A 26,828-nucleotide genomic window follows, 5' to 3' on the forward strand; every position below is an offset into this window, starting at 1 on the left:
CCTGGAAGGGTGTCCCCGCTCCTCTCCGTTGGGAAGTTATTTACCTATTGCAGTGTACACAGGACTGTCGCTTGTCACTAAACTTAGTTTTTAAACTATTAACTTGATAAAATAATATTACTTTATACGCGAGAATAATTCTGAATACGCAGTCCGTAGGCGAGCCTGGCCTGAGGACAGGCAACTGTAAATGCTTCACTCTCAACATACTTCAAGTGCAAATAATTGCCAACAGAACCCAAATACCGAACCTATTGTACGCTTAATTAAACATAGAATATAAAATTAATTTATACTCGATAAAAACTATTTTAATACACAGTACATGAAAGTCGATAATAAATGCGTCTTAGGAGGTGGGGGAGGGGAGGTCGTCGACCGCCGCGTTAACGAGCCTAGCCTGACGACAGGGTGGTTTAACACTATGGGGAAGTGTATTCTACATAATATCCTACCCATATAATGTTGGCAAATAATGATCCTCAAAATCTTCCACAATATCCGAGAGAGGACAGACTATTTAGCATTAGTGGAATACAAACATTTGAATACAACAGAACCCGGAAGAAAAAAAGCAATATGGAAACAATGACTCTCGGAGATATTACAAAAACTCAATGTTATAAATAGTGAACAAATGTATAATGCATTAAGCATTGTAGGTGGAGGTAGACTATATATTCATGCTACCTCCCAACTACTCAGATGGCAAAAAAAAAAAAAAATGATCAGCCTACCTACACAGGAGCGACAATGCTCACGCCGCCGCTGCTTCCTGACGACTGACGGCGCCATGACCGTAAACGACCAACCGACCCAGGGACCCTCTGCCTAAAACTATTTGAACGCCATATTGAAATTCCTAGTGTATAGCGCCAGGAATGTGTAAATTAATATTTATATGCATTATACGTCTTTCTAAAGTAATTTATAGATCTGAATATCATATATTGTCTAACAAACGAATTATTTAAGTTAATATTTTAATCATGCCAGATACGAGTCTCATCACACACAAAAAGATTCGTCGGATTTATTTTTTATTTTTTTTTATTTATATATAAAATTTATATATAAAAAGAGTTCTTAAATTCTTGTAAAGCCACTAACATGCATAGCGTTTCGGGCAGGTCATTAATCCTAATTTTTTTCCCGGAATACGACCCGCCAAATAGGCCAAACAACCTATTCTCTGCTTGGTGAACAGTTAAGGATCGTCGCCCGGTCAATCCATCCCGGCCGGCAGGTCAAAGCGCTGGCGAAGAGCCGGGCGCGCTTTAAAACACTACGCCACAGAGACTGCTCCGTGGCGTAGTGGAATTTTGAATTTTTAAACGTGACTAACTTAGCTCAACCCAACCTAACGTAACTCAAATCAAACCAATCTAATCCAACGAAGCCCAATGCAGCCTAACCTTAATAACATAACCTAATACAGCCTAGCATAACAATACATCCAGTTTTAAAACAGAAAAGGAGTTTGTAGCGAGTAATCCTTAGACTCGCTACAAACGAGTATACTGTTGAATCGGCTCTAATACACAATGTACACAACATGAACTTGAGTCCTGGCTTTGTTGGTGTGGACTCTTCCCTTTCACGGTATATACTCAAATGCTCTAATCTTTCTAACAAACGTGACCTAACATAAGCCTACCCCTTCCATTTATCTTTCTTTCTCTTTCCTTTTCTTTCTCTCTTCTCCCTTTTTCTGTTCATTGTCTTCTCCTACGCTCCCTTGCTATCCTCTTCTTATTCCTATCTCCTTCTCATTCGGTGGTTATAATAGGAGCTGCCTCGTATGGGCCAATAGGCCCTCTGCAGCTCTTATTATTATTACTATCCCCTCTACTACACCTTACTTTACTCCTCAGCTCTCTCTTGCCAATTTATTGCCTGTCTCTACTTACTCACCACATGGGAGACATCTCCCGTCACGCAGGGTGCAGTCGCACCTCCACAGATCTCCAGTATCATCTATTGATACTGGAAATGGCTCAAAAGGGCCACCACTTATGGGCTATTCATGCCCAAGCCACCTTTTGGGTGGCTTAATCTTCTCTCTCTCTCTCTCTCTCTCTCTCTCTCTCTCTTCCTCACCACGCACCGCTCCTGTGCCAGGTAAGTCCACTACGGGCTCACCATAACCCGTGCTACTTGCTCCGCTCCTGTGCCAGGTAAGCTACGGGCTCACCATAGCCCATGCTACTTGGAACTTGTTCTGAGTAGCTGAATCTATAACAACATTCCTCATCACGACGGGAGACATCTCCCGTCACGCAGGGTGCAGTCGCACCTCCACAGATCTCCAGTATCATCTATTGATACTGGTAATGGCTCAAAAGGGCCACCACTTACGGGCTTTTCATGCCCGTGCCACCTTTTGGGTGGCTTAATCTTCATCAATCTTCCTCATCACAATCGACTTGAGAATGGTCCAGGACGGACCGAAACTTCGTCGTCCCTTCACCTTCTAGTGTGTGGTCTGGTCAACATACTTTAGCCACGTTATTGTGACTCATCGCCTGCTTATACTCGCTCTATTATCTCATTATCTTAATGGCCGCCCCTCCCATTCGTTTTTGGGGATTTTATCGAGCAATGTTTAGGCATTTACGGCTTCAGCGGGTATGCGTTTCCACAACGTTATAATTCTATGGGTGAAAACAAATATTTTCCATCCTTCAGTGTGGCTTGTTGAGCTTGAAACCGTTGCTCCTTGTTCTTCTTACATCTAGCCTTTTGAAGAAGTGTTCTGGGTCAATATCTTCCAAATTGTTCAGTAATTTAAAAGTTTTGCTGAGAGCAGCCGTGTCATGTCTGGTCCCTGTGGCCCTCAACCGTTCCTGGTATGAAAGTTGACTTGCACTACATAACTCTTAAAGTCGACTTAGTTCGGAAAAGATTTTAGTCGCCCGGTGTTGAACTTTCTCCAAAGCAGATATGTCTTTCTGAAGATATAATAATCCAAGTGGAAGCACACCAGAGATTTATACAGTTGTATAACTACCTTTTCCTTCGTCAAAATTTCGTTTGACTATTCCTAGGATTTGGTTTGCTTTTATAACTGCAGCTTCCACTTGCTGTACAACTATCAATGATTGGTGGATTCTGACTCCAAGATAATGTTGATGATTTTGTAGTTGTGCATTGATATGCCCCACATGAGTGAAAAAAAAAACATCTGTTTTCTGTCCTAAGTTGTGGCTTGTTGAACCTGAAATCGTTGTTCCTTGTTTGTGATTGATTGATGAAGATTAAGTCACCAATGAGGTGGCACGGGCATAAACAGCCCGTGACCTTGTTTGTGTTGTTGTTTTAGATTCAGCTACACTGAACAAAAAGTTCCAAGCAGCACGAGCTATTGTGAGCCCGTAGTGGACTCGGCACAGGAGCGAGGCTGTAACTGCTTATTTGTGATTAATTGATGAAGATTAAGCCACCCAAGAGGTGGCACGGGCATGAGTAGCCCGTAAGTGGAAGATTTTTTTTGGAGTGAATGTGATCTTTACCCGTGAAAGGATATTCTGCATGCTGTGTTCGCATTTAAATGCGAGCACAGTTTAATTTTAATTTAAATCGTCAGTCTGTGGCTGCTATCGCGGGGTGTTTGTTTGTTGCATCTGACCATAAAAATCATCATTGAGTTTCTTAACATTAATAGCCCAAATTAGCACATCTTGCTTTTAAATTAGCCCAAAAAGTAGCAAGTAGGGAAATTAAAAATTTGGGAGCGCGGGACTCAAAAGTAGCCCAATTCGCTACTTGTAGCCCAATCTGGCAACCCTGGCTGGATGTTATGGTGTGATAGCGTCGGATACTCGCTTCCGCTGGCGACATACACACGTTTTCTATGGTGGCTTGACAGCGTAATTTAAATCAAATCAAAATAAAAAATCAAAATGTTTATTCAAGTAAAAGTAAATACATAAGAACAAGGTACCTGCAGAAGGCCTATTGGCCCATACGAGGCAGCTCCTATTTATAACCACCCAATCCCATTCATATACATGTCCAAACCCACATTTGAAACAATCGAGGGACCCCACTTCCACCACGTTATAGATAGATTATACATAGATTATTATACATAGAAGATGAGCTATTAATATAATGTTGGATTTATAGATAGAGCTAGTACATACAATCCCTAAAGCTACTAATACGCACAGCGTTTCGGGCAATATGGCTTGTCTTGACATAAACGGGATTTATTTTATGTGTAGTGAGAGGTTACTGTCGTCTAATATGTGCTCCATGTTGAAGGGAACGTTGAGAATGATGAATTATTGTTTGAAATTGATTCTGACACTGTAATGTATGAAGTACTGGAGGAGATAATGGTTTCTTTTAGTTAACCCAAAGACCAACTACTGACTTTTCTCAAGATGACCCCACGGCAGTTGTCTAGCTTTCGGGTACCTACAGTATTAACTGATAGTTGACACAGAGTCATCATGCGAAAGGAAACGTTGCCTAAACGCTTCTGTACTACCGTAAAAAAAATTATCCCCGGACCTTACGGCTGTGGCTCAGCTGAACTTACCACTGCGCCGCAGTAATTTTCATATATATATGCAACTTAGCAGTGGCTGCAGTGTTCATTTATGTTTGTTCTAATTTTATAACTGTGTGCTACTGGTTTGGTATGTCCTAGTCTTAGTCTGGTCATTGCTGTATCTATTTCTAGACTCGTGTGCTTAGCAATGTGTTTAAAAAGTTTTCTGGGTCATTTTTATGGTTCCATAATATATCGAAGAGCATGATATATAAAAATGTTTTCCATTACACTGCGAAATTTTGATTGGTAATGGATTTAGGGCTTTAGCTATTAGTTAAGCATCAGCGCCTAGGATAATAATTATATATATAGGAAGGTGACCTCTTAGGTGACCTTGAAATGTCTTTTTAAAAGTTGTAAACATGTATTTTACCCTTAAGTTACTCAAAACTAAATTAATAGGTAATTAATTATATTTTATACTAGCACTAAATTCTATATAAATTTTACGATGGAATAAAAATAAGAGAGAAAGCGAGAATTTGAATTGTCAAATCATTATTGGAACACCATTGACAAGTTTCAATAGGAGCGGCAGACGTCGTCTGCTGAGTATCGCCGCCCGTGTCGCAGACGCTGCTGCTGCCCTGTCCTCAGCCTCCTGACACTTGAGCAGACACCATGTGTGACACACCAGTTGACACGGGTAACGCCGCCCTCGACCAGAGAGCTCAAGAGTGGCTGGAGTGGGACCAGGTGAGCACACGGAGGTATTGGTGGCAGGAGCGGCTTCCAGGCTCAGGGTAATAATGGTCTTTTTCCGCGCCTCCTTCAGCGTCCTTGGTGACGGCTGCCCTCCCTCGGTGTTCTTGGTGACGGCTGCCCTCCCTCGGTGTTCTTGGTGACGGCTGCCTTCCCTCGGTGTTCTTGGTGACGGCTGCCCTCCCTCGGTGTTCTTGGTGACGGCTGCCCTCCTCGGCGTCCTTGGTGACGGCTGCCCTCCTCGGCGTCCTTGGTGACGGCTGCCCTCCTCGGCGTCCTTGGTGACGGCTGCCCTCCGTCTTGGCGTCCTTGGTGACGGCTGCCCTCCTTCTCTGCGTCCCTGGTGACGGCTGCCCTCCTCTGCGTCCCTGGTGACGGCTGCCCTCCTTCTCTGCTTCCCTGGTGACGGCTGCCCTCCTTCTCTGCTTCCCTGGTGACGGCTGCCCTCCTTCTCTGCTTCCCTGGTGACGGCTGCCCTCCTTCTCGGCGTCCCTGGTGACGGCTGCCCTCCTTCTCGGCGTCCCTGGTGACGGCTGCCCTCCTTCTCGGCGTCCCTGGTGACGGCTGCCCTCCTTCTCGGCGTCCCTGGTGACGGCTGCCCTCCTTCTCGGCGTCCCTGGTGACGGCTGCCCTCCTTCTCGGCGTCCCTGGTGACGGCTGCCCTCCTTCTCGGCGTCCCTGGTGACGGCTGCCCTCCTTCTCGGCATTGTCCTCACTAAAAGAAGGAATTCCCTCTTAGACGGTGCAACAGTCAGAATAATCATAGCTTCCATTAAATTTACTGTCAAAATAAAATATTTAATTTACTTAAATGCTTAATTTTTTATCAATTACTAAATAAAAACACCTTAGGTTTACGAATTAGATAACCATTAATCAAACAAAAATTAATGTATATATGCAGAAATCAAAATTCTTTATTTACATACTGTATAAACAATCACTTGTGTGTACAACTCATAATCAACACAAAGTTGTGATAAACATAGGACTGGTAGTAATTATATATAGTAAGTACAATGAAAAGGATACAACTTTTCAGGCTCTGTCATTATAGGCTACTTTTGATCTTTTAAGTTAACAAGTCTGGAACTTGTTACCTTAAAAGGCAAGTCTTGAGGAGCTTAAGCTTATAAGGAGCTCGTAAGCTTACCTTACTAAGTCTTAAGGAACTTGTCTGGAGATCACAGAAGCTACCTCAATCTATAACTTTAAGGCCAGATATGATAATGAATTAGGACATCAGGGAAGTTCAAATAAAATGTAACGGGTACAATAAGGCTAGTAGGTAGGGCATAAGGAGCTAACTTCACATCCTCAGTCACTTATTTATAAGTATCATCTCCACCTATTTCCTTCACTACTGCCATGTACAGTGTTCGATAAAATAGAGGTCTAATAGAACACTGTTGTTTCTCCTGTCTATTTTTCTTAAAAGTACTGTAGTATACAATTGAATCATGTTTATAATTTAATACAATATATTATTCAGTAATACAATTTGCATGTACTGTACAGGATTATTAATTTTGACAATCGGTTGCATTAAGACTGTTCATAATACCAGTAAAGTAGTAGCCTTGCATGGGAGATACGGTAGCTCACTGTCGGCTACAGTCAAAACTGATATAGTTACTTTACTTTTTCAGTAGCTTATTAAGTGTTCCTACATAAAAATATTATACTATTTCTTCAGAATGATAAGACTCGTGAAGAAATTGTGGAGCTGATTTCAAATGGAGATGTTGCAGCACTGCAAAAACTGCTCCTGAATCGGCTTCTCTTTGGCACTGCAGGACTTCGGGGTCGCATGGGAGCTGGTTATGCACAAATGAATGATCTTGTGGTCATACAAACATCACAGGTAGGGCATATTGAAACTATAAGCATTTACTTGTGCAAAATAATGTTTTATTAACTTGGTAGTCTATAGGAGAAATAATTGTACTCGACATTTTATGACCATTACAATAATGGTCCTGGATGGATGCAAATATATAAGTAAGTTTTCAGAATTAATATGTTGGTTTTATGCTTAGTCAGTATGTAGCAGAGTATTTTATAATTTTTGTGAGTAAAGACTTGAAAAGGAATAAAAGTTAATAAATTAAATAAAGGTAAACTGTTGCCCCTTCACTTACCATGTACAAGTTTGAAGGGTGCTCATCATCTTTGCTACCAGATGGTCATTCTTTCTGCCTCTGCCATGCTGTCTGTTGGGTTGGTGACACCTACGACCTTAACCAGGGGTCCTGTGTGGTTTGTTGCTTCTGCGTCTCCACTTATTTACTTATTCCTTTAGTTAATCCCTTTTTGTTCCTGGTTAAGTTTCCCCAGTTATGTGATTGATCTGCTATTCTTCTTACCTCTTAAAACAGATCTTAGAGTGGCTTCCAGTAGGCAAGTCCAATCACTTGGGGTGGATGGTAGAGCAATGGTCTTGCTTTATGTAGGTTGGCATTCAATCCTTGACCGTCCAAGTGGTTAGGCACCATTACTCCTCCCCCCCCATCCCCTTCCAATCCCAAATCCTTATCCTGACCCCTTCCAAGTGCTATATAATCATAATGGCTTGGTGCTTTTCCCTGGTAGTTCCTTCCTTCCTTCCCAGAAGGCAATGAATAGGTCTCAAGAGTTGGGCTAAAGCTTAGTGGTACCAAATTTTAAGGAGCCAATGGGGGCCCACTAGAAAATAATGTTTAATTATATTCAATGCTTTATACAGTATCATAATGTGATTATACTATAATACGGTAAAATTAGATACGTATTGTACATTCACTCATTGTAATTTATTATTTCAGGGTCTAGGCAGTTACCTCACAGCAGTTAACCCAGAAGCGAAGTCTATGGGGATTGTTATTGGGCATGACAGTCGCCATAACAGTCATCGGTAAGTTAAATGTAATTTTTAAGATTTGTACCCAATAAAAAAATCCCAAATGCTCAACTATAAACAACAAATCTCCTAACAGACATTGTCACCTAAAAATTTTATGCTGTAACTTCCATTGAAAATTGTTTATACTGTGAAGTCCTGTACAGTACTTCAAAATTTACCAATCTTTTTGAGGTTCCAGCATATTTGCTACTCATAACACCCATACTGTTGCTTATCCTTTTCTGGCCTATGTATTGACACTTTTCATCCTAATTTTTACTTTCCATGCAAACTTTACCAAACACACATTTGAATATTATTTTAAGGTTGCAAGATCAAAAAGTGCCAAATCACCATAACCTGACCATCTCAGATTTACAAGAAATTTTTCAGGATGTTGGAGTACTGTATATGAAGTAACGTATGCACAATTTTAGCCCTCGGTGATGCATAATATTCATTCAGCATGGTTGTCAATATGATAGAACATTATATTTGCTTACAAACTCAAAATGACATAACATTGCTTCTAATTGGGACAGAAACTTCATATTGGGATTACAGAGGGCATGCAAGATCTTAATCAGTTTCTGTATACCTTATATTTTATTTATGATAGCTAATAATAGATTTGCACTCTAAATGCTATGTATGTCAGTACAGTATATTACACATTGGGAGTCAAGCCATTTAGTAATACAGTACTGTACTTAAAAACCGTTTGCTTTAGACATTACAGAGTTACAGAAGTATTGCTGCGTATGATATTAGGCTATTCCTACCATAAGTTTTGCAATAAACCTAAGAAAAATTTTGTTTATTGAAAATGTTGATAGCTATCTTGAGTAGATATCTTTGCTATCTTTATAGATATAGTATATAAAGATATACAGGTATATCTCTAAGATATATATAATAGCTATAGCTATATACTGTAATAATATATATTATTATACTATAGATGTACAGTATAGTTATCTAATAATAAATAATAAAATATTTATTATTATTATTATTATTTTGAGATCACAGACAGCTGCCAATATGTAGGCAAGATCTGATTAAATATATTTTTACTGCATTTATGTATATACAATTGCATAGATAATATATTTATAGGTTTGCAAGATTGGCTGCTGCAGCTTTTCTGAATGCAGGAGTACCTGTGTACCTCTACGGGAAAATTGTTCCTACTCCTTTTGTACCATTTGGTGTGAATCAGTTAGGAGCAGCTGCTGGGATCATGGTCACAGCCTCTCACAATCCTAAAGAAGATAATGGATATAAAGTCTATTGGGAAAATGGAGCACAAGTAAGTACACGCCTCTGAAGCTTGTGTCTCGGGTATTTCAGTACAGCATTCTGTGGGTAATATATTATTTGGTATACTGTGTATGCAGTGTTTTGTAGTGCTTAGCTATTCTAATTAGATTGCTCCTTAAGGTAAGATTTGCTGTGTTCTTCAAAGATGATGACAGGCAGGCAGGTGACATTGCCAGCATCAATACAACAGGGGCTTTCTCAAACAGTTCCTGCATGGTTACAAAAGGTATTAAGTAATCGGTGTAAATATGTTCAATCATGCCTGAAATGACCAGTAGATGGTACATTCTGTGTAAGCTCGAAGAGTTCCATGTATCCATTGGAATGAAATTAAATCTGTCCTGGTCACTGGCTAACATAGTACCCATAATCTGATCATCACAAATGAAGAAATAATCTGGGACATTACAATCTCAAATACACATACTGTACTCCCAAATTTGCACTGTAAAATAACATACTATAGTGAACAATATGTGAAAAAGTAATGAGCTTGCACTGATTTCGAGAGATTGTCATTTGTTTACATTGTTTTGGAAAGTTTGTTTGGCAGTTTTGAGGTTTTGGTCTCCTTGAACCCAGCAGTGGTCTACTGGTTTTGTAGCAAACCACATTACCTCTAATATGTGTCTGCCCACCATCAGGACTACTTCCTTCCTGACTTCACCAGCAACATACAGCAAGCATCCTCATCTCATTCTATCCCGACACCTCATCTGACTGCTATTACCTATATTAATCATCAAAATCACCATACTCTTTGAATGTATACCTTACAGTTCATTAACTTTATGGATGATTTCCCAGTGGCATGGTAGTGTCTCCTGCTCTCTGCACCTCTGTGAGGGGGAAATGCAAGTTCTGGCTCTGATCTCCAGTAGGCCACACAGAACTCTGCAGCTGATGTGACCTTGTAGTAGACCAGAGCTTGTCCAAAAAGTGACATTTCATTACATTCACTGCTGGTTTTTAGTTAAATGTTATGGCATGGTTCCAATAGGGTCATTTTGTTTTGCGTCTTGGATTGATTCTTTTAAGGGTGTCCCCCCTTGGGTAACTGGATTTTCCCCTGCTCTTCTCCTGGTTAGACCTTTTTCTTTATGCTGTATGGAAATAAATGGAATATGCAGGTTAGCAAGTAAATTTGTTTGGTTGTTTCAGAATATTTGATGTTGATTCCTGCTCCAGCAGAGCCTAGTTGAACTTAATTTGTCTTTTCTAAATAAATTCATTTCCAGATTTTTTTTACTTTGAACATTGTCACTTATTTTGTTTTTTATTTAAATAATTACAGATCATACCACCAAATGATAAAGGCATACAGAGAAACATTGAGGATAATCTTGAACCTTGGGAAAATGCATGGGACATAGAGAGAGCAATGGCAGATCCTAGACTGAGTGATCCCTTGGTGGATATTTCTAACAAGTACTTCACCATGTTGGCTGCCTCCATGCTTGACAAGCAAATGAACCAGGCATCACCACTCAACTTCACTGTCACCTGCCATGCATGGAGTCTCTCATGATTACATGGTTGAGGCATTCAGATGCTGTAACTTTAAGGTAAATTTTTTTTAATATGTTTAATGTGTGTACAAATGTTGACAGCATAATTTTCTGGAGGCTTTGCTTTAGCAAATATTGAGGATCTTATTATTAAAACAAAAAATCTGTATTTGGGATGATTGACTAAAATTTATAATTTTCTCCAGCCACTAATTCCTGTAAAGGAACAAATGGTACCCGATCCAGAATTTCCAACTGTGAAATTTCCAAATCCTGAGGAAGGTAAGAGCGCACTAGACTTATCTTTCAAGACTGCTGATGGAAATAACTCTACAGTGATTTTGGCTAATGATCCAGATGCAGATAGACTTGCAGTAGCAGAGAAACAACCCAGGTTAGAAAAATATTTCTTGAGTGGATTTGCTTTATTAAGTATCACACTGGATGATGACTATGCTTAATTAGTGTAAACTTTTGTAAGCAAATACAATTGGGTAATCAATGCAGAGCTGTTTCCTTGTTATGTGATCTAAGCTTATTTCTCTGCATTCCATTTTTTTGAGAAATGACTTGTGTTCTGTATCCCCTCATTTTATATTTTCCATCTTAGTTATTAAACCTTAATATAAGTTCTTGATGCTATTAAAATATACTGAATGTATTCCCTTAGCTACTTGGTTATATTGACTGTCATAATTCTTTATTAAATTTCTGTACTTGTTTTCTGAGCTGTGCAACTGGGATCCTTCTTTGGCAAGTGGTTCTTAAAGACATGGCAGGTAAATGTTCTCGATGACAGCTGAGGTTTTTGAAATGCTCCAGTCTGGTCATGCTGGTGCCACGGAGACGCTGGATAATCTTTAATTTGGTCGGAATTGATCTCTAGGAGGGTCACTCGGCTACGCTCACAGCCCTCCAAATGCTGCAGTACAGTACTGTGACATTAAAGAGACCACCAGAAGAGTACTCTCACTAATCAATAGTTGGTCTGCCTGGCTACTTCCAGATATTGGCACCAATATGCCAATAGAGCATTCCTGCCGCTGCCCATCTCACATTCTTAGACCATTACCAAGTGCACTTACCTGCAGACAGTTGCTGTGTATGTATAAGCACACTATAACTAGCCACTGCTCTAGCTGCCATTTCTCTTCTAATCTGGTTAGTGCCTCAGCAGTGGAATTTAGCTTCTTGAATTTTCCAACATTTCCACAGTTCCTTGGGACTGTAAAATCCCAAAGCCTCAAAATGTAGGCATTTACATAACCCACATGTATTACATATACAGTTGATTTTAGCATGTGTAATTACCCAAGTGTAATTACAGGATGAAAGCTACGTTTGTGGTGTCCTGTCTTCCCAACACTGTCATACTGTATAACGCTTTGAAACTACTGACGGTTTTGGCCTCCACCACCACCTCACTTAATTTGTTCCAACCATCTACCACTCTGTTTGTAAAAGAAAACTTTCTAATATTTTTTTGGCACCATTGTTTCCTTAGCTTGAATCTATAACCTCCTGTTATTGAGGTTGCCGGTTTCAGGAATTTCTGTCAATTTGGTTGATTCTTGTTATTATTTTGTAAGTGGTGATCATATTGCCACTATTTCTTCTTATAGGCACTAAATATGCCAAAACTTTCTAATTTTTTCATATTAATGCCTCTAGCTCCTCTTCATAAATCTTGTCTTCCAATTCTGGAAGCCATTTACTTGCATGTGTTGGCACCTTTTCCAGGCCTGCTTAAGATATGGGCATCATACAGTTGCTACATATTCCAGATTTGGTCTCACAAAGGTCATTAAAGAGAGAGAGAGATCCATTCTATTCACCCCTCAGGTCATGTTTAATCATGCAATTTATGGCTTCTTTTATGCATTTTTTTGTTTTGTTTTGGTTAAAGTGTATCTTGGTCCATTCTTGGTTTAGTTACCAGATTTAGGTTATGGTATGCTGAAAGTGTTTACAGTGTCTAGTGTGTACTGCAGTACAGAAAGGTTCCAAATCTAAGTATTGACTGTGTCCATTTATTTGCTTCCTTGTTATCTTAGCCATTGCATTATGAAATAGGATTATCAAAATTCTGCAAAATGCTGCTTTTACAGGTTGCCACATTATAATTTGTTTTATCCAAGTGGTTATGCTTATTGTCTTTGGAACTCCTCCCCAAGGTGCAGGATTACTTCTGCCACCGAGTGTGTATGAGCTGTCGGGTATTGGCTGTGATTCAGAGACTTCCCAAACCTTGGCAGTTTGCTTATAAACCTGTTATTAACTTAAGGTTCTTGAGCTGAAGTTTCAGCTCTGGGAAGGGGGTTCCATGGTTTAGCTTCACAGCATGGTGACCAGTCTTTTGTGCACATTTGACAAAGTTTCCTGTTTCGGCTTCATTCAGGGTTCTCTTACCTGGCACTGTTGAGGACCTGCAGCTCTTGTGTACTCTTCTGTGGTTGTTTGGGTTTAGCTTTCATCATGGTTCAGCTCTTGAATTTTACCACTACCCTGGTGGTTCATTTTGATCATTATCCTGGGCTGGGGGCTTGTTGCTGAGCTCCCTATTCACAGATGCATATTGTCTCGTGTATGATGCTGTAGCAGTTCTAGCCTCCCATATTTAACTTGAGAGTGTATATTTTTTTTAAACCCATTGCCACCTTCAGCATTACCCATCTTTTTGCACAGTGGGTTTTGATTAGTTTACAGAGTAATACAGTACATGCCTTTTGTGACTAGATCTGAGGTTGGTGGGCCTTGCTTCTCATTTGAATGGATTTTGTATTATGTGATCAGCCCAGAGTAACATTTGCAAACAATATTCCTTGCCAGCTAGATGATGCCTCATGCATAAGCCTACTTGCGCTGAGCCTTCTATGTTCTGTTGTGCAAATAATTTGTTGGTTCAGTATATTTTACCAATATCAGAACTAATATGTCACCACTAAATTTGCACAATGATATTTTCAGTCCATTTTTCATCGTGTATAATACTTCATACACGTTAAGCATAGTGACATCAAGCAGGTGGAAAAAGTTACTTGTTGTTGCATCACCATTACTACTTGCTTATTATCATTATAACACCATGCTTAGCAATAATCACAGCCACTATTATCATCAGATTTAGTAGCAAGAGGCAGCAAATTTGTTCTCCTTGACAAATGTTGTCAAGGAGGCTCTCGCTTGCATCAGTCACCAACACACCACAGTCATATATAAACATTCCCCAGCACTAGCAATAAGATTAGTATGATGCATTTTCATAGGAATTGGATCTTCTATTGCCAAATATGCTCCAATTGGAGCATATTTGGAAGAATATCAATCAAAGAAAGTGTTTCTGTAGTCAGGTTTCTTGTCAAGTGACCACACACCCTCAACATTTCTTCAGCCTGACTTTCCTTGCCATTATATAAGGTAATTTCATCTTTAGATGGATAGTATTCAGGATATTTATCCTTGATAAATAAAACCCACAATAAAATTGTTGTCGTATTTAGCACCTTGTCACCCCCAGATGTCCATTTTAATTAGGTAATTACTTAACATAAACACATTTCTCTCCATCGTGAAAAAGTATAGTGGCATGGGAACAGAAACAGATAGAGGCACTAAAGAGGGACAGAAATTAATGCAGCAGAGCAGCAGCAAAGGCAAAGTGCCAACCTTAGCTGTTGCACAACCATACGGAGGATAACAACAGTTCAAGACAATGTGATCAGACAATTTTGCATAGTATCAGTGGATCCTAGTGTGGTCACTAAGTGGAAGGTAATATGCCAGACTTGATGCATGTTGATTTAATAAAGCTCAGGAAGGAAACTAGGGCTCTTTGAATTTTTTCCGGTATTGCAAAGGATCGGCAGAGCCATCTAGGAATGGGATATATAATTAGACACTCATTATGACTTATTAACAACTTTGACTGTGTGAACTCACTTTTAGAAGAATTGAATCATCTCATAACCAGGCAATTGAAGTAATGCATGGATTAAGTAGTGGTTCTCTTCTAGCTGCTTCCTTTTTAATTATCCTGGTTGTCTGCTGTGTCCTAGGTTTTCATCCACTCTGAAGCTTGTTTCTCCTGATTATGCAGAATACTACTTTGCTTGTTCTGATCCACCCTCAAATATAATCATATTTTTCCATTATACCTTTATGATTAATTTGCCTAGTTTTTACAAAGCATTCCCATGACTGTAACCCTTATGCAAATAATAAGTTGCCTGCATGTACACATGTAAGTTGTGAGGTTTGGCTAAATCAGTAGGAATTAAGGAAATTATTTTGTACAACAGCATTCATGAAGCTATTCTGCAAACACCAAATAAAGAGCCAGTACACCTTGTTTGATAGTTGATTATCTGAAGTATTGTTTAAATGCTTGTACCGAGTATATTGAATCTTCTTGTGATTACTGTGTGGGCGTCTTAAAGTAGTTTCTTCTCGAGCCTTATAATTCCGTATTTTTTTTTTTATTAAATTGCCTTTAGATTAGCTGTACAGTATTAAGTGATGTCATAATTTTTTTATTCACTAATCTCCACACCCATAACTATAAAATAGCCCTTTTATCATTATAAACTGTTTATTATGAACCCCATATCAATACAAAAGGCTGTTATCATTTGAGATACTAATTTTAAACTGATAATTCATAAATGTTGTACTGTACTTGCTTTTGGTTCTTTTCAACCTCAGTGAAATCAGGTACTTCCTGTTTGAATCAAATTTATGTAGCTTATCTGTGCTGTGAATTGTAATCGTGTATTCAATTTTTGTTTCAGTGGGCAGTGGAAAGTGTTTACTGGAAATGAAGAAGGAGCACTACTTGGTTGGTGGGCTTGGTACCGTTGTCGTCAGCTTTCTCCAGACCTTCAACCAAGTGAATGTTACATGGTTGCTTCCACAGTTTCTTCAAAAATCCTTCGTTCACTTGCACAGGTGGAAGGATTTAATTTTATTGTAAGTAATTTTCTTTATGAATTTATATTTTTCTTGGGTGAAAAATACTTTTAGGAAAGGAGTGAGACCTACTGGTGCTGGTCCTTTAGCTTGACATTACAGTACCATTGTAGCCCTAATTTCTCAGTGTTGTTTTCTATATAATCAGAAGTTAAACCAGTGTAGGTATAGGTACCCCTCCATCCACTACTGTAGGGGTGTAATCAGCCTTACAACCCTGTATTAGTAGTGGTACAAGGGCGAGACTGGAACCATCCACCCAAAATATATAATTATTAATGGCAAATCTGGGGCTCCTGCACTTGCCCGAACATCCACATAAAATAAAGGCTGGTTTATATGGGTATCTGGATTGTTAGAAATATCAGTAGATGCTGGAAGTGGTAAGTTTTAACTAAAACTGTTAGTAAATTATTTGTTCTTTCTATATATTTTTTATTTATATATACAAGAGTTCTTAAATTCTTATAAAGCCACTAGCGCGCACAGCATTTTGGGCAGGTCCTTAATCCTAGTTTTCCCTGGAATACAACCCACTAAATCATTTAACAACCAGGTACCCATCTACTGCTGGGTAAACAGAGGCTACAGTTAAGGATTGGCACCCGGTCAATCCTCCCCAGCCAGGATACAAACCCAGGCCAAAGCGCCGGGCGAGTGCTTTTCCACTACACCACGGTAACCACTGTAAAATAGTAGGAATTACAGTTTGGCTGTAGTAGCATGAAGTTATTCAATAACTTCAATAGTTGGAGTGGGGTGTGTGGCTTTTGTTGTGACACGTCGGGGTGTATGCATGTTTTCTTAATTTTCTTGCATTTTAAATATTAACTTTTTTTTTAAATATGTACAATGGAACCTCTATATTTGTCATTAATCCACTTCTGACAAATATGAAAACTGACGAACTAACAAACCAGTGAATATGGAAACTCGTTTTCTACTTTCAAACTTTGCAGCAAGTTCTTTTTTTCAATTCGATTGTGATTCTCACAGCTTTCCTTTTTGGCCATTTCTCTTCACTATGCTTTGTTGGGGCCTTGGCCACTTCTTTTTACAAGGATAACTGCAAAGAATTTGCAAAAAGAACAAGAATTTCCAAGAAAAAATGGGAGATGGGTGCTTGACAACTGCACAAGGCTGACTGAGTGGGTCAGCTGTCAGTGTGCTAATCCTGTACCAGGCAGTGGGGTAACGAATATGGAGGTGTTGTTTTGTCATCAAAATGTGTCAAATATTATGCAGATGCTAATAGCAGCTTCTTATACTGTACTTCACAGGAAACGTTAACAGGTTTTAAATGGATGGGTAATGTGTCTTACGATCTACTGCAGAAGGGCAAGACTGTTCTGTTTGCATTTGAGGAAGCCATTGGATTTATGAATGGGTCAGAGGTATATATATTTTTACAATTTTGTTCCATTTTAAATTTACCTGAAAGTTACCTGCTGTATAGTGTTTATTAACTAGCAGTTATTGATACACTTTAAGTACAGTATACAGCCTAGTGATATATTTTATAAGTACATGTAGTACTGTATTAATAGTAGTTTCTCTGATTTTAATGTTAAAACCGTAAAAATCTTGATAACCCAAATCTGACATTAACTGCACTGGTTATAAGCAGTTGCAGTTATCATTGTTTGAATTGTGATTCCCGTTGTTTTCATTTAAACATGCATCACTGTACCTTGAGTTCAGAGTACAGTGGGTCCTCACTTTAATGATGCACACAGTAAGATCTCTCGAGTCGTCCACACAGTTTGTGCTTCGACCAAATTGTTTGGTGGAACAAACAAATGTTTGTATCAGTGAGAACTTTTCACCTGATCTGCCATCAGGACAACACTATTAGGAGTTAGCTAATATAACTGCCTAAAATCTTTTAGGCAGTTAAAAGACCTGGAAGGTTTTCCCTCTGAGTTGTGCAAGCATTTCATGAATTCATGAATGGGTTAACAGATAAACAATTTATTGTACCACTCGGGAATTTATTGGTACATTTAATGGTACATTTATTGTACCACTGGCAAACTTGGACCAAGTGGGAACATATTCCATTAAAAATACTTAAACCTTGTATTGATACAATTAATTTAAATTGGTTTTTATTTTTCCTCATTTAAAAAAGGTTTAAGTGTTGCATTGCATTAGTAATAAAAAATCTAGAAGCTATATCTTGAACATAAACTTGTATTTACAAAAAGTTTGAGTTTGAAAATTTGAATATCAAAGGGTGAAATTTTGCTTGTACTGTACTTGGTACAGTATAAAGTTGGTTAATTAATTTTCATCATGTCATCCTTTTTATGTCAGAAACCAAACTGATCATGAATGTGAATCTGAAGTGTGTAGTGCAGCAGATCTTAATATTTATTATTTAAGGTTTAATTTCAGTGTTAGATTACAAGACATGACAAACACATATAATACAAAGCTTTTGGCCTTTAGCATTACGGTTTATGGTGAATTGTCCCCCTTTGGTAAGGCCGCCATAATGTTCACACGAGTCTATTATTTTTTTCATGCAATATCTGGTAAATTTAGTTTGCAATTGTGTATACTGTAGGATCAGCTTGAAACTTTGAACACACACATGATGGAAAGATATAATTTTTATCATTCTTTACCTATGCTGCTTATTTTGCCCTGAGCTCATGCCCCTGGATACCTTATAAGGATGATAATTTTGCTCAGTTTTATTAAGTACAGTGATGAGATTTCAATAGTTTACTTATATATATTTTGGTGTACTAATAAGAAATCAAACCCACAGGTATTGGACAAGGATGGTGTGTCTGCTGCTATGCGCTTAGCAGAAATGGCAACCTTTTTGTCTAAGCAGAACATGACGCTAACAAGTAAATTAAAAGAGATTTACAAGATGTAAGCTTTGTTATAAATTTGTTTTCTTAGATTTTGAGTTACAGTAATAGGATAATGTTATAGAGCTGAACATACTATTGTAAAGGTATTGTTATACATAATATAAATGCCAAGTTGAAGTTTGACTTGTACAGTATAAGCTTGCAGATGAAAAGTCACAATAACGTGGCTGAAAAATGTTGACTAAGCCACACTAGAAATTGAAGAGGAGACAAAGTTTCAGTCCGTCCTGGACCATTATCAAGTCGATTGTGTAATGGTCAATCAACTTGATAATTGACTTTTCGGTCCAGGACAGACCGAAACATCGTCGTCTCTTCAATTTCTAGTGTGTGGTTTGATTAACACAGTATAAGATTCTTCATTTCTAACAATACAGAAGGCAAGCCATACATGAAAGTAAAAAAAAAATGCCAGGTAATATGTGAACTATTAAGCGTTTCTCAATCTATATTTATCTAGTCGTTAAAAGTATTGTAGTTAAGTGAAGTTAAAGGTAGTAGGAAGAATGACCAAAGCATATTGAGTGTTTGAGGGAGTAGGAATTGAATGCTAACTGTGCACAAGAAAATTAAAAGGAATAAGACTAGATTGAAGCAGTTTGACCCTTTTCCTACAAAGTGTAATTAAAGTTGCCCAGCAGGTTTTGGTCCATAGGCATGAAAAGTGACCTATGTCTAGAAAAAAGTTCCTGTATTTTATATTTTTCAACCAGGTTCTCTGGTTGTCAAAACTGGAGTTTGGATACAGTATGTGCTACCCTGTCATAGACAGTTTTGAGCTTCCGAGACCATCTTAGCCCACCAGGAGCAGGTGGCTTTTTTTAAAACTTGCCCCCTTCACTTGGAAAAAAGCAAGTGAGGATCAGATATGGATCCACTACTCGGGTTAATCGATCCTTAAAATAACATTACCACCTTCACTGACCTCAACTAAATGATAAACTGTGCAAGAATAAAAAAATATATATATATATCTGCCAAAAATACTGTACTTTAAGTGGGAAAAAATGTTGATTTTTCAAATTTGTATTTTTTCCTTTCAAATTCAAATTTCAAAGGGAACAGCAGGTGGGAGGATTTGGTCAGTTGTTTAGAGGGATCTAGTAAATGAACGTACAAATTTTGTAAGGTGAACTGAACTGGCAAAGTTGTCTTTGACGTGGATTATGCGCAATTGTCTGAAAACTGTCGGCTGGGTGTCCGGACATTTCAGATGTGCTACAGTACTTATCTCTCAACAATGCTACCCTGTTATTCACATCAGGTTTTGCATGTGCATACATGTAGCAGCATTTATGTTATCAAATAAGATGTGGGCAATAAGAAATGTCTTAGTATAAGGGTTGGTGGTGCCTAGTAATTTTCTGGTTTGGAAAATCTGTATAATCTCAAACTCACCATTTACCCAAATAAAAAAGAACTATACAAGTTAACCATCATTAGTAGTAGGCATCCTTCAGTCTCGGGAGACTATGGAGTTGCGCTCTGGTTGTCACTCTTGGTGCAGTGTCTGGTATGACTGATGAGGCCAATCCAAGAATGGCAGTCCATCCCACACTGAGCACAGACAAAGTCTGATTCTTGTCTGTCTTCCTGACTACCGGCTATCCTTCTCTGTCTCTGCCTCCAATTTCTTGGCAAGTGACTCCTCAAACTTGGAGAGACCTCTCTGAACAGACTGCCCCCTAGGCTGAACAGTCTGTGGCCAGTGTTTCCCACGTAGCGAGATCGACGTCCATGGCTTTCGGGTCTCTCTTGCATACATCTTTGTACTGTAGCTGGGGTTTGCCTGTTGGACACTTTTCCTGTGTCGGCTCTCCATACAGGAGATCCCTGGGGATCCTGCCATCGCCCATTTGCACCACGTGCCCGAGCCAGTGCATTCGTCTCTGCTTCAGCATTGTGTACATGCTGGTCATTCTAGCTCTCCCCCCAGGATGCTGTTGTTTGTCACCTTGTCCTGCCAGGTGATGTCAAAGATGTGTCGGAGGCAGCACATGTGGTAGGCATTCTTACCACATGCCCTGCCATCATTATATAATATAATGATGGCAGCGCATATAATAATATAACCATCATTATACAGTACAATAGTCCACAAATTTTGTTTATATTTCTTAAACTTTGTTTATTTTCTTTTTCAGATATGGGTATCATACAAGCAACAATTCATATTACATTTGTCATGACCAAAAAGTTATCAACAAGATGTTTGAGAGAATGAGGAATTTTGATGAACCAAATACTGTAAGTACATAACAAGGTAAAGGAAAATTAAGTGGGAAATTCTTATCATAACTATTCAGGCTTATTAGAAAAATGCTTTCCTAGTGAAATTCTAAACTAATGTACAAGATGTTAGGGGAGGGTTTGCTCTTCTTTCATTGATGTCTTATTTTCTCTGGGAACTCTATAAGTCTATATAGTTGTATTGCCCTTAACACTTTCTCCCGATAATCAACTCGACATGTTTGAGGGGGGTGTTTACAATCGAATTGTCACCAGATTCTTAAATTGTCGTGATGCATGTAGGTTTAAAGCTCTTCTTCCATGTGAGGTCATTGAGTAAACTGTTGTAAAAATGTAGCTTGAACCATTCCAGCTTTCCACATGTTGCATAATTATACTGTATATACAGTATATATACTGTGTGTGTGTGTAATGTATGTATATATGTATATGTGTGTGTGTGTGTATATATATATATATATATATATATAATATATAATATATAAAATATTATTATTATAATAATAATAATAATAATGAGATCTATCAAGCCTGTTAGTCCTCCACCATCTTGAGCACAATAAGGCGAGTACAAATAGCATCTTGACCACTGTAGTCTCATTTTGCGGAGAGGTGAAGTTAAATTCTGTATTGAGGTTAAAAAAATTCTGTATCAAGTACAGGTAATCTCATTATCCTTGTTGCGTATGACAGAAAAATCAGTGGCAATCATTTGATGCCAGGATTATAGTTTTATGATCATTATTTCTGGGTTCCAACTTAACAAAAAATTTATAATTCACATTCAACACACACATCGTTTCCACCATCTGGCTGTTCAACTTTTAAATTCTTTAATAAAGCAAACTTAAGCTTTTGGGTGCATTTGGTAGATTAGTTTTCAGTGTTTGATAAAAAGTTTTATTATAGGTTGTTGTATGTGCATTTGTTTTGGAGTTTTTATATGTATAATGAATTTTGTAATTTATTAGAATGTTACTTGTACTCGAGAAACATTCAACATGTAGGCACAGCCTCAGAATACACACAAGTTCTAGTACATCCAAAATTCTTTAGTTATATTTATTAATTATTTATGAGCAAGATTTATCCAATTTAAAATTTTTACCGTATTATTACTTTAGTGGGACTCATTCTGGCTGGGGTTTCACTGTATTTTAGAAAAATATATAGATACTGTACAGTATTTATTAAAGAGGAAATAAGATTTTATGCTTATTAAAAATGTGTTTAAAACATGTTTCTTTACAGTATCCAAAGAATGTTGGAAATGGCAGATTCACCATAACTGATGTACGGGACCTGACTACAGGATATGATTCCTCACAGCCCAACAAGACGGCAGTTCTGCCAGTTTCCAAGTCTAGTCAGATGATAACTTTCTCCTTCTCAAATGGCTGTGTGCTTACACTGCGAACTAGTGGAACAGAGCCTAAAATTAAATATTATTCTGAGATGTGTGCCAAACCAGAGCAAGAGTGAGTGGTATTTTTGTTCTTGTCAAAGTTTCACAATGTATTTTGGTTAAGTGTCTCATTTAAACTTAGAAAATACTTTATTAGGTTATTTTTAAAAATCAAAGATTAATATTTTATATATTAAAATTAAATGCATGATAAGATTACTAATGTCATATCCGAGATCTATCGTATGAGAAAAGAATAAAAGTTATTGCAAAATATTTGGTTACAGTATGTATTTATTTCGCATCAGGGTAATGATATTGAAATATGGCTGCCATGTTGCTAACAGCTTGCTAACAGTGCATAACTTCATCAATACTAAAACAAATTTCTAGGAAACATTTTGATTTATTAATAAGCACATGTTTTGATTATTTAAAGACCTTTCCCTTGGCCACCTTCCCACCACAGTAATAGACGATCAGAAATGGCTCTGGCTAGGTTACACGTGGGTCACACTCAACTCGTGGGCATTTTATAAAACAATGGCCTGCTTTTGTTTGTCTAAACTGCATTGTCCCACTTACAGTTATGCACTGCCTTGTGAAATGTCCTGATTTTCAGGATGATTGTTAGTTTTGCAGTTCTGATGTCCTGGGTCACTTATCCCTTGATAAAAGCCTCAGTGAATCTGATTCTTTTAATGTTGTGGTGCTACATAGTCCTCCCAGCTTGGTTCTTTCTTTTAATTCTTTTGACTTGTAAAAAATTAAGGGATTAGTTTGTGTATCTAATAACTGTATAACGACACAGGACACTACATTGTTTGATGTCAAAACTAATGTTTTTATTTTATTGTACCGTAGCATATTTTTTTTGTAGATATTCCACTGGCAACTTTAATTATTTTTTTTTATTCTATAGTACAGTATTTCATTGTTATACTGTAATTCTAAATCATTTCTGAAACGTCAACAGAGATTGGGTGGCTCTGGAAGCAGAGTTAGGAGAGCTGGTGGACACCGTAGTGCAGGAGCTACTGCAGCCAGAGGTGAATGGCCTCATTCCACGAGCGGACTAACTTCCACACTCCACCGACAATACTTTTTCGAATACATTTATTTCCAGTATTTTACTTGTTTATTGTTTGTTTGCTTATCACGTACAGTATTTATGTAGCATTGAGTTTTATTTAATACAAGCTACTAGGTGCACATGATTTGTGATATACCTCTCTGGAATTGATACAAAATACTGAATCCAGTAAAAAAAGTTTGGTCACAATTGTCTCATTCAATGTGAATTGAATGAATTCAATTACATTGAATGAATTTACTGGATTCAGTTTTTTGTCACTCCCTAAGAAATGTATAATTTTATGTTCGTCATTTAATTTGTACCAGAAACCTGTTTGGCCCAGAAACAATCATTTCATATTCATTTTCTTAATCATTTTTGTTTTTGGTTAATTGTACAATGTGTGTGTGCGTGTGTAAAATTCATGTATACACACACACACACACACACAATTTAAATATATGTACTATATGATATTATTTATTATAATATACAGTATGTAAAATAAATGTGTGTAAATCACACCAAAAAAAAAATAATGCAAAACATTTATGACCACAGAACAAACATGAAATAAGTTCTTTTTTGAGTATACATTATTTCAAAACATCTTCAGAAGTAACAACACAGTGCATACAAGGGTAATAAATATAGACAGGAATAAGGTAGCTACCCTGTGAGGTGGAAAATGTTTATATTAATGAGAGGTCATGAAGATAATACAGGAAATTGTGGGATGCTTATTGGCCCATACATGGCAGTTCTTATTAATGTCCCAATGGGAACTGCTCTGTAGTAATCGTCTTTCTTAAAATTGTTTTTCAATAGCTCGATTAAATATGGATCCAAAGTGTTTAAATCATTACTAATTTTGTTACACTTTTTGGTGCTTTGTATTCGAGCAGATTCAATAAGTATTTAAAATACTCTTTCAATTGGTGATTAAATATATTAACAAAATAAGCAGTGGAGAAATTGTAGCTTGGGAACCTCCATAAGCCTCACAGGTTTTCTATCCCTGACTGAGAACCAATGCTGCAGTATTGTATTGAATTGACAATGGCACAGTCAAACCAAACTACATCAGCATTACCTCAGTGCTTCATGTAACTAAGTGTAAAGTGATATTGTTTGCCTCTTGAGCAAGTACACTTGACTAATTACTAAGGTGTGCTTTGATTATGTGCTGTTTACCAAGATTTATGAGAATTATATAAAGGACATTTAATATAGATATTGTGTTAACAGAGCTTGACAAAATTTTAATGGTATCAATTCACCTGGTTGGAATGTTTTCTTAAACATTTTGTGACTTTGAAGAAATTTGTCAACCTTTGTACCAATTATGCCTATTGAAGAAAGGGTTGCTTCTTAAGTTATATTAAAATATATATAACTTGTGTCCACAAAATACTGTACTTGGTAGTGAAGAACACGCACAACCAACAATGTACAGAAACGAAGATGAGAATTGACTTAAGTTGTGTTTCATTCAGCCTGTAAGAGTCAGATGTTAAATATTATCAGTAATTAAAGTTCAGTTTCATCTTGTTTCTCAACATAATACCAAAGTTTATAAGTTCAAAGGTGTAAATTGTTTGAGCCTGTTGGCCTTCTGTGTTCATTTCAGCGTTACCAAAAGTCAAACTGGTGTTTTATTATCAAGTACAATTGCTGGCACAACATCAATCATGTAAGACAAGAGATTTTATAGAGGCTTTCATCATTTTCTTTGTTAATGTGTAAACAAAAGAAAGGGGGGTGCTTAGAATTTTATAGAAGTTTCCATGAAGTTAAAGCTTGTTTCAACCAATCAGAAGCATGTTACGACAGAGTAACATTTGATTGGTTGTGATATCAGAGATAATTCCTGACCCAATCAGAAGAGGTTTCCTCCACTCTCGGGCATACTAAGATTGTCATTAATGGATCAACAACTTGATTCCAGCTCAGCAGCAATGAGAGGAATGTGTGCAATGTGCCACAGCAGTTTGTTTGTCACCATGTCAAGGCTGAAGGTCTGCTAGGCAATCAAGATAATACAGCTATTAGTGGTGAGAAATCTGCATTGTTGGCGACACTCGTAGCTGTGAACTTCTCCGAGGTAATAGAAAGCAGCGGAACTGTTTTGACAATGCTTGTATTTGCATCGAGGGAGGAGAGTTGTGGAGTAGCAAAAGTAGGGCATTTTGTAGTCAACTGTGAGAAATCAATGCATTAGGGACACAATAAAGAAGAGACCTACGGGACTTAAAGGTCCTTCAAAATGACAAGTACATGGTCAAATAAGTAGCTAATGGAAATCTATGTGGTAAGTGCCTCGTAACTGAGTGTGGTATAAGGGAAACCAGGCTACATACAACCATTAAATTATGTAGAAATACTACAGGACTGGCAAGGAGTGTGTGGGGTGCTGTATAGTAAGCTATCTCGAGAGGGCCACAATAAGACGAGCCTTTCAGCCTCTGGCCGATTTCAAGATTGTAATTAAATTCATAAGTGAGGACGTGCTGAAAAAAGGAGTAAACAGGTAATGTATTATTATTTTATTTTTTGGTATACTGTAGTATGTTAATGAAAATGAGGAAAATGAAAACACAGTGGTAAGAATAATTCCACAAGACCCTCATCCCTGATCTATAGGGACATTTCAAATTGATAATTTTAATTATCTCGAGCAACACATGTAAACTCGAGGATTATTGACTGATACTGTCATGTTTGAGAATAATTGTAAGTGCAATAATACTGTACTTGTGAGCCATCCATTAATGTTTACACAACTGCAGTTTTATAGTTAGGCAAAGACATTCAGAATGTTTAAGTTTACCTGGTTTGATGCCGCATCAAATTTGTGTTGATTCGTTTGTAATCCTCGGTTCAGTAATTATTCCTACAACACATTCTCCACTACATTATCAATGTGTAGCCTAATCTGTTAATTAATTTTAGCAAAGAATCATAAACTTATTGTTAATGTTTCTGACAACTGTCAGAAGTGGCCATTACCTGTGTAGAACATTAATCAGTGTGAAGTGTAATTTGAGCATAGCAGCCATTAAATAGAAAGCAGATATTGGCAATGTTTTAGCAATCGTTGCTACTAATTTATTCTTGCTACAGTGTTTAAGTTGATTTATTTGTTGTATATTTTTTTCTGTACGGTATATTATCTTAACTACTGACAATAACTGAAAAGGAAGCTACAAGCAGGCAGTCGCTGATATAACCCCCTGATTAACAAGCCAAGTATTACTTGGGAAGTGAAAG

The 26,828-nt window shown here is 37.7% G+C and overlaps 1 protein-coding gene across 1 annotated transcript; it reads left to right on the forward strand.

Annotated features, from left to right (window-relative positions):
- Positions 1-5,068: 5,068 nt before the first annotated feature.
- On the forward strand, positions 5,069-25,205 carry LOC123752156 (phosphopentomutase). The gene is given in 13 exon segments (XM_045734223.2): positions 5,069-5,257; positions 6,960-7,127; positions 8,068-8,156; positions 9,264-9,456; positions 10,762-10,971; positions 10,973-11,032; positions 11,182-11,369; positions 15,763-15,940; positions 17,221-17,334; positions 18,717-18,826; positions 20,973-21,075; positions 22,330-22,556; positions 23,460-25,205. Coding segments are annotated over 13 exon segments (1,818 nt in total). The 5' UTR covers positions 5,069-5,182; the 3' UTR covers positions 23,563-25,205.
- Positions 25,206-26,828: the final 1,623 nt, after the last annotated feature.

This window comes from Procambarus clarkii, chromosome 4, assembly GCF_040958095.1.
Source record: "Procambarus clarkii isolate CNS0578487 chromosome 4, FALCON_Pclarkii_2.0, whole genome shotgun sequence".
NCBI lineage: Eukaryota > Metazoa > Arthropoda > Malacostraca > Decapoda > Cambaridae > Procambarus > Procambarus clarkii.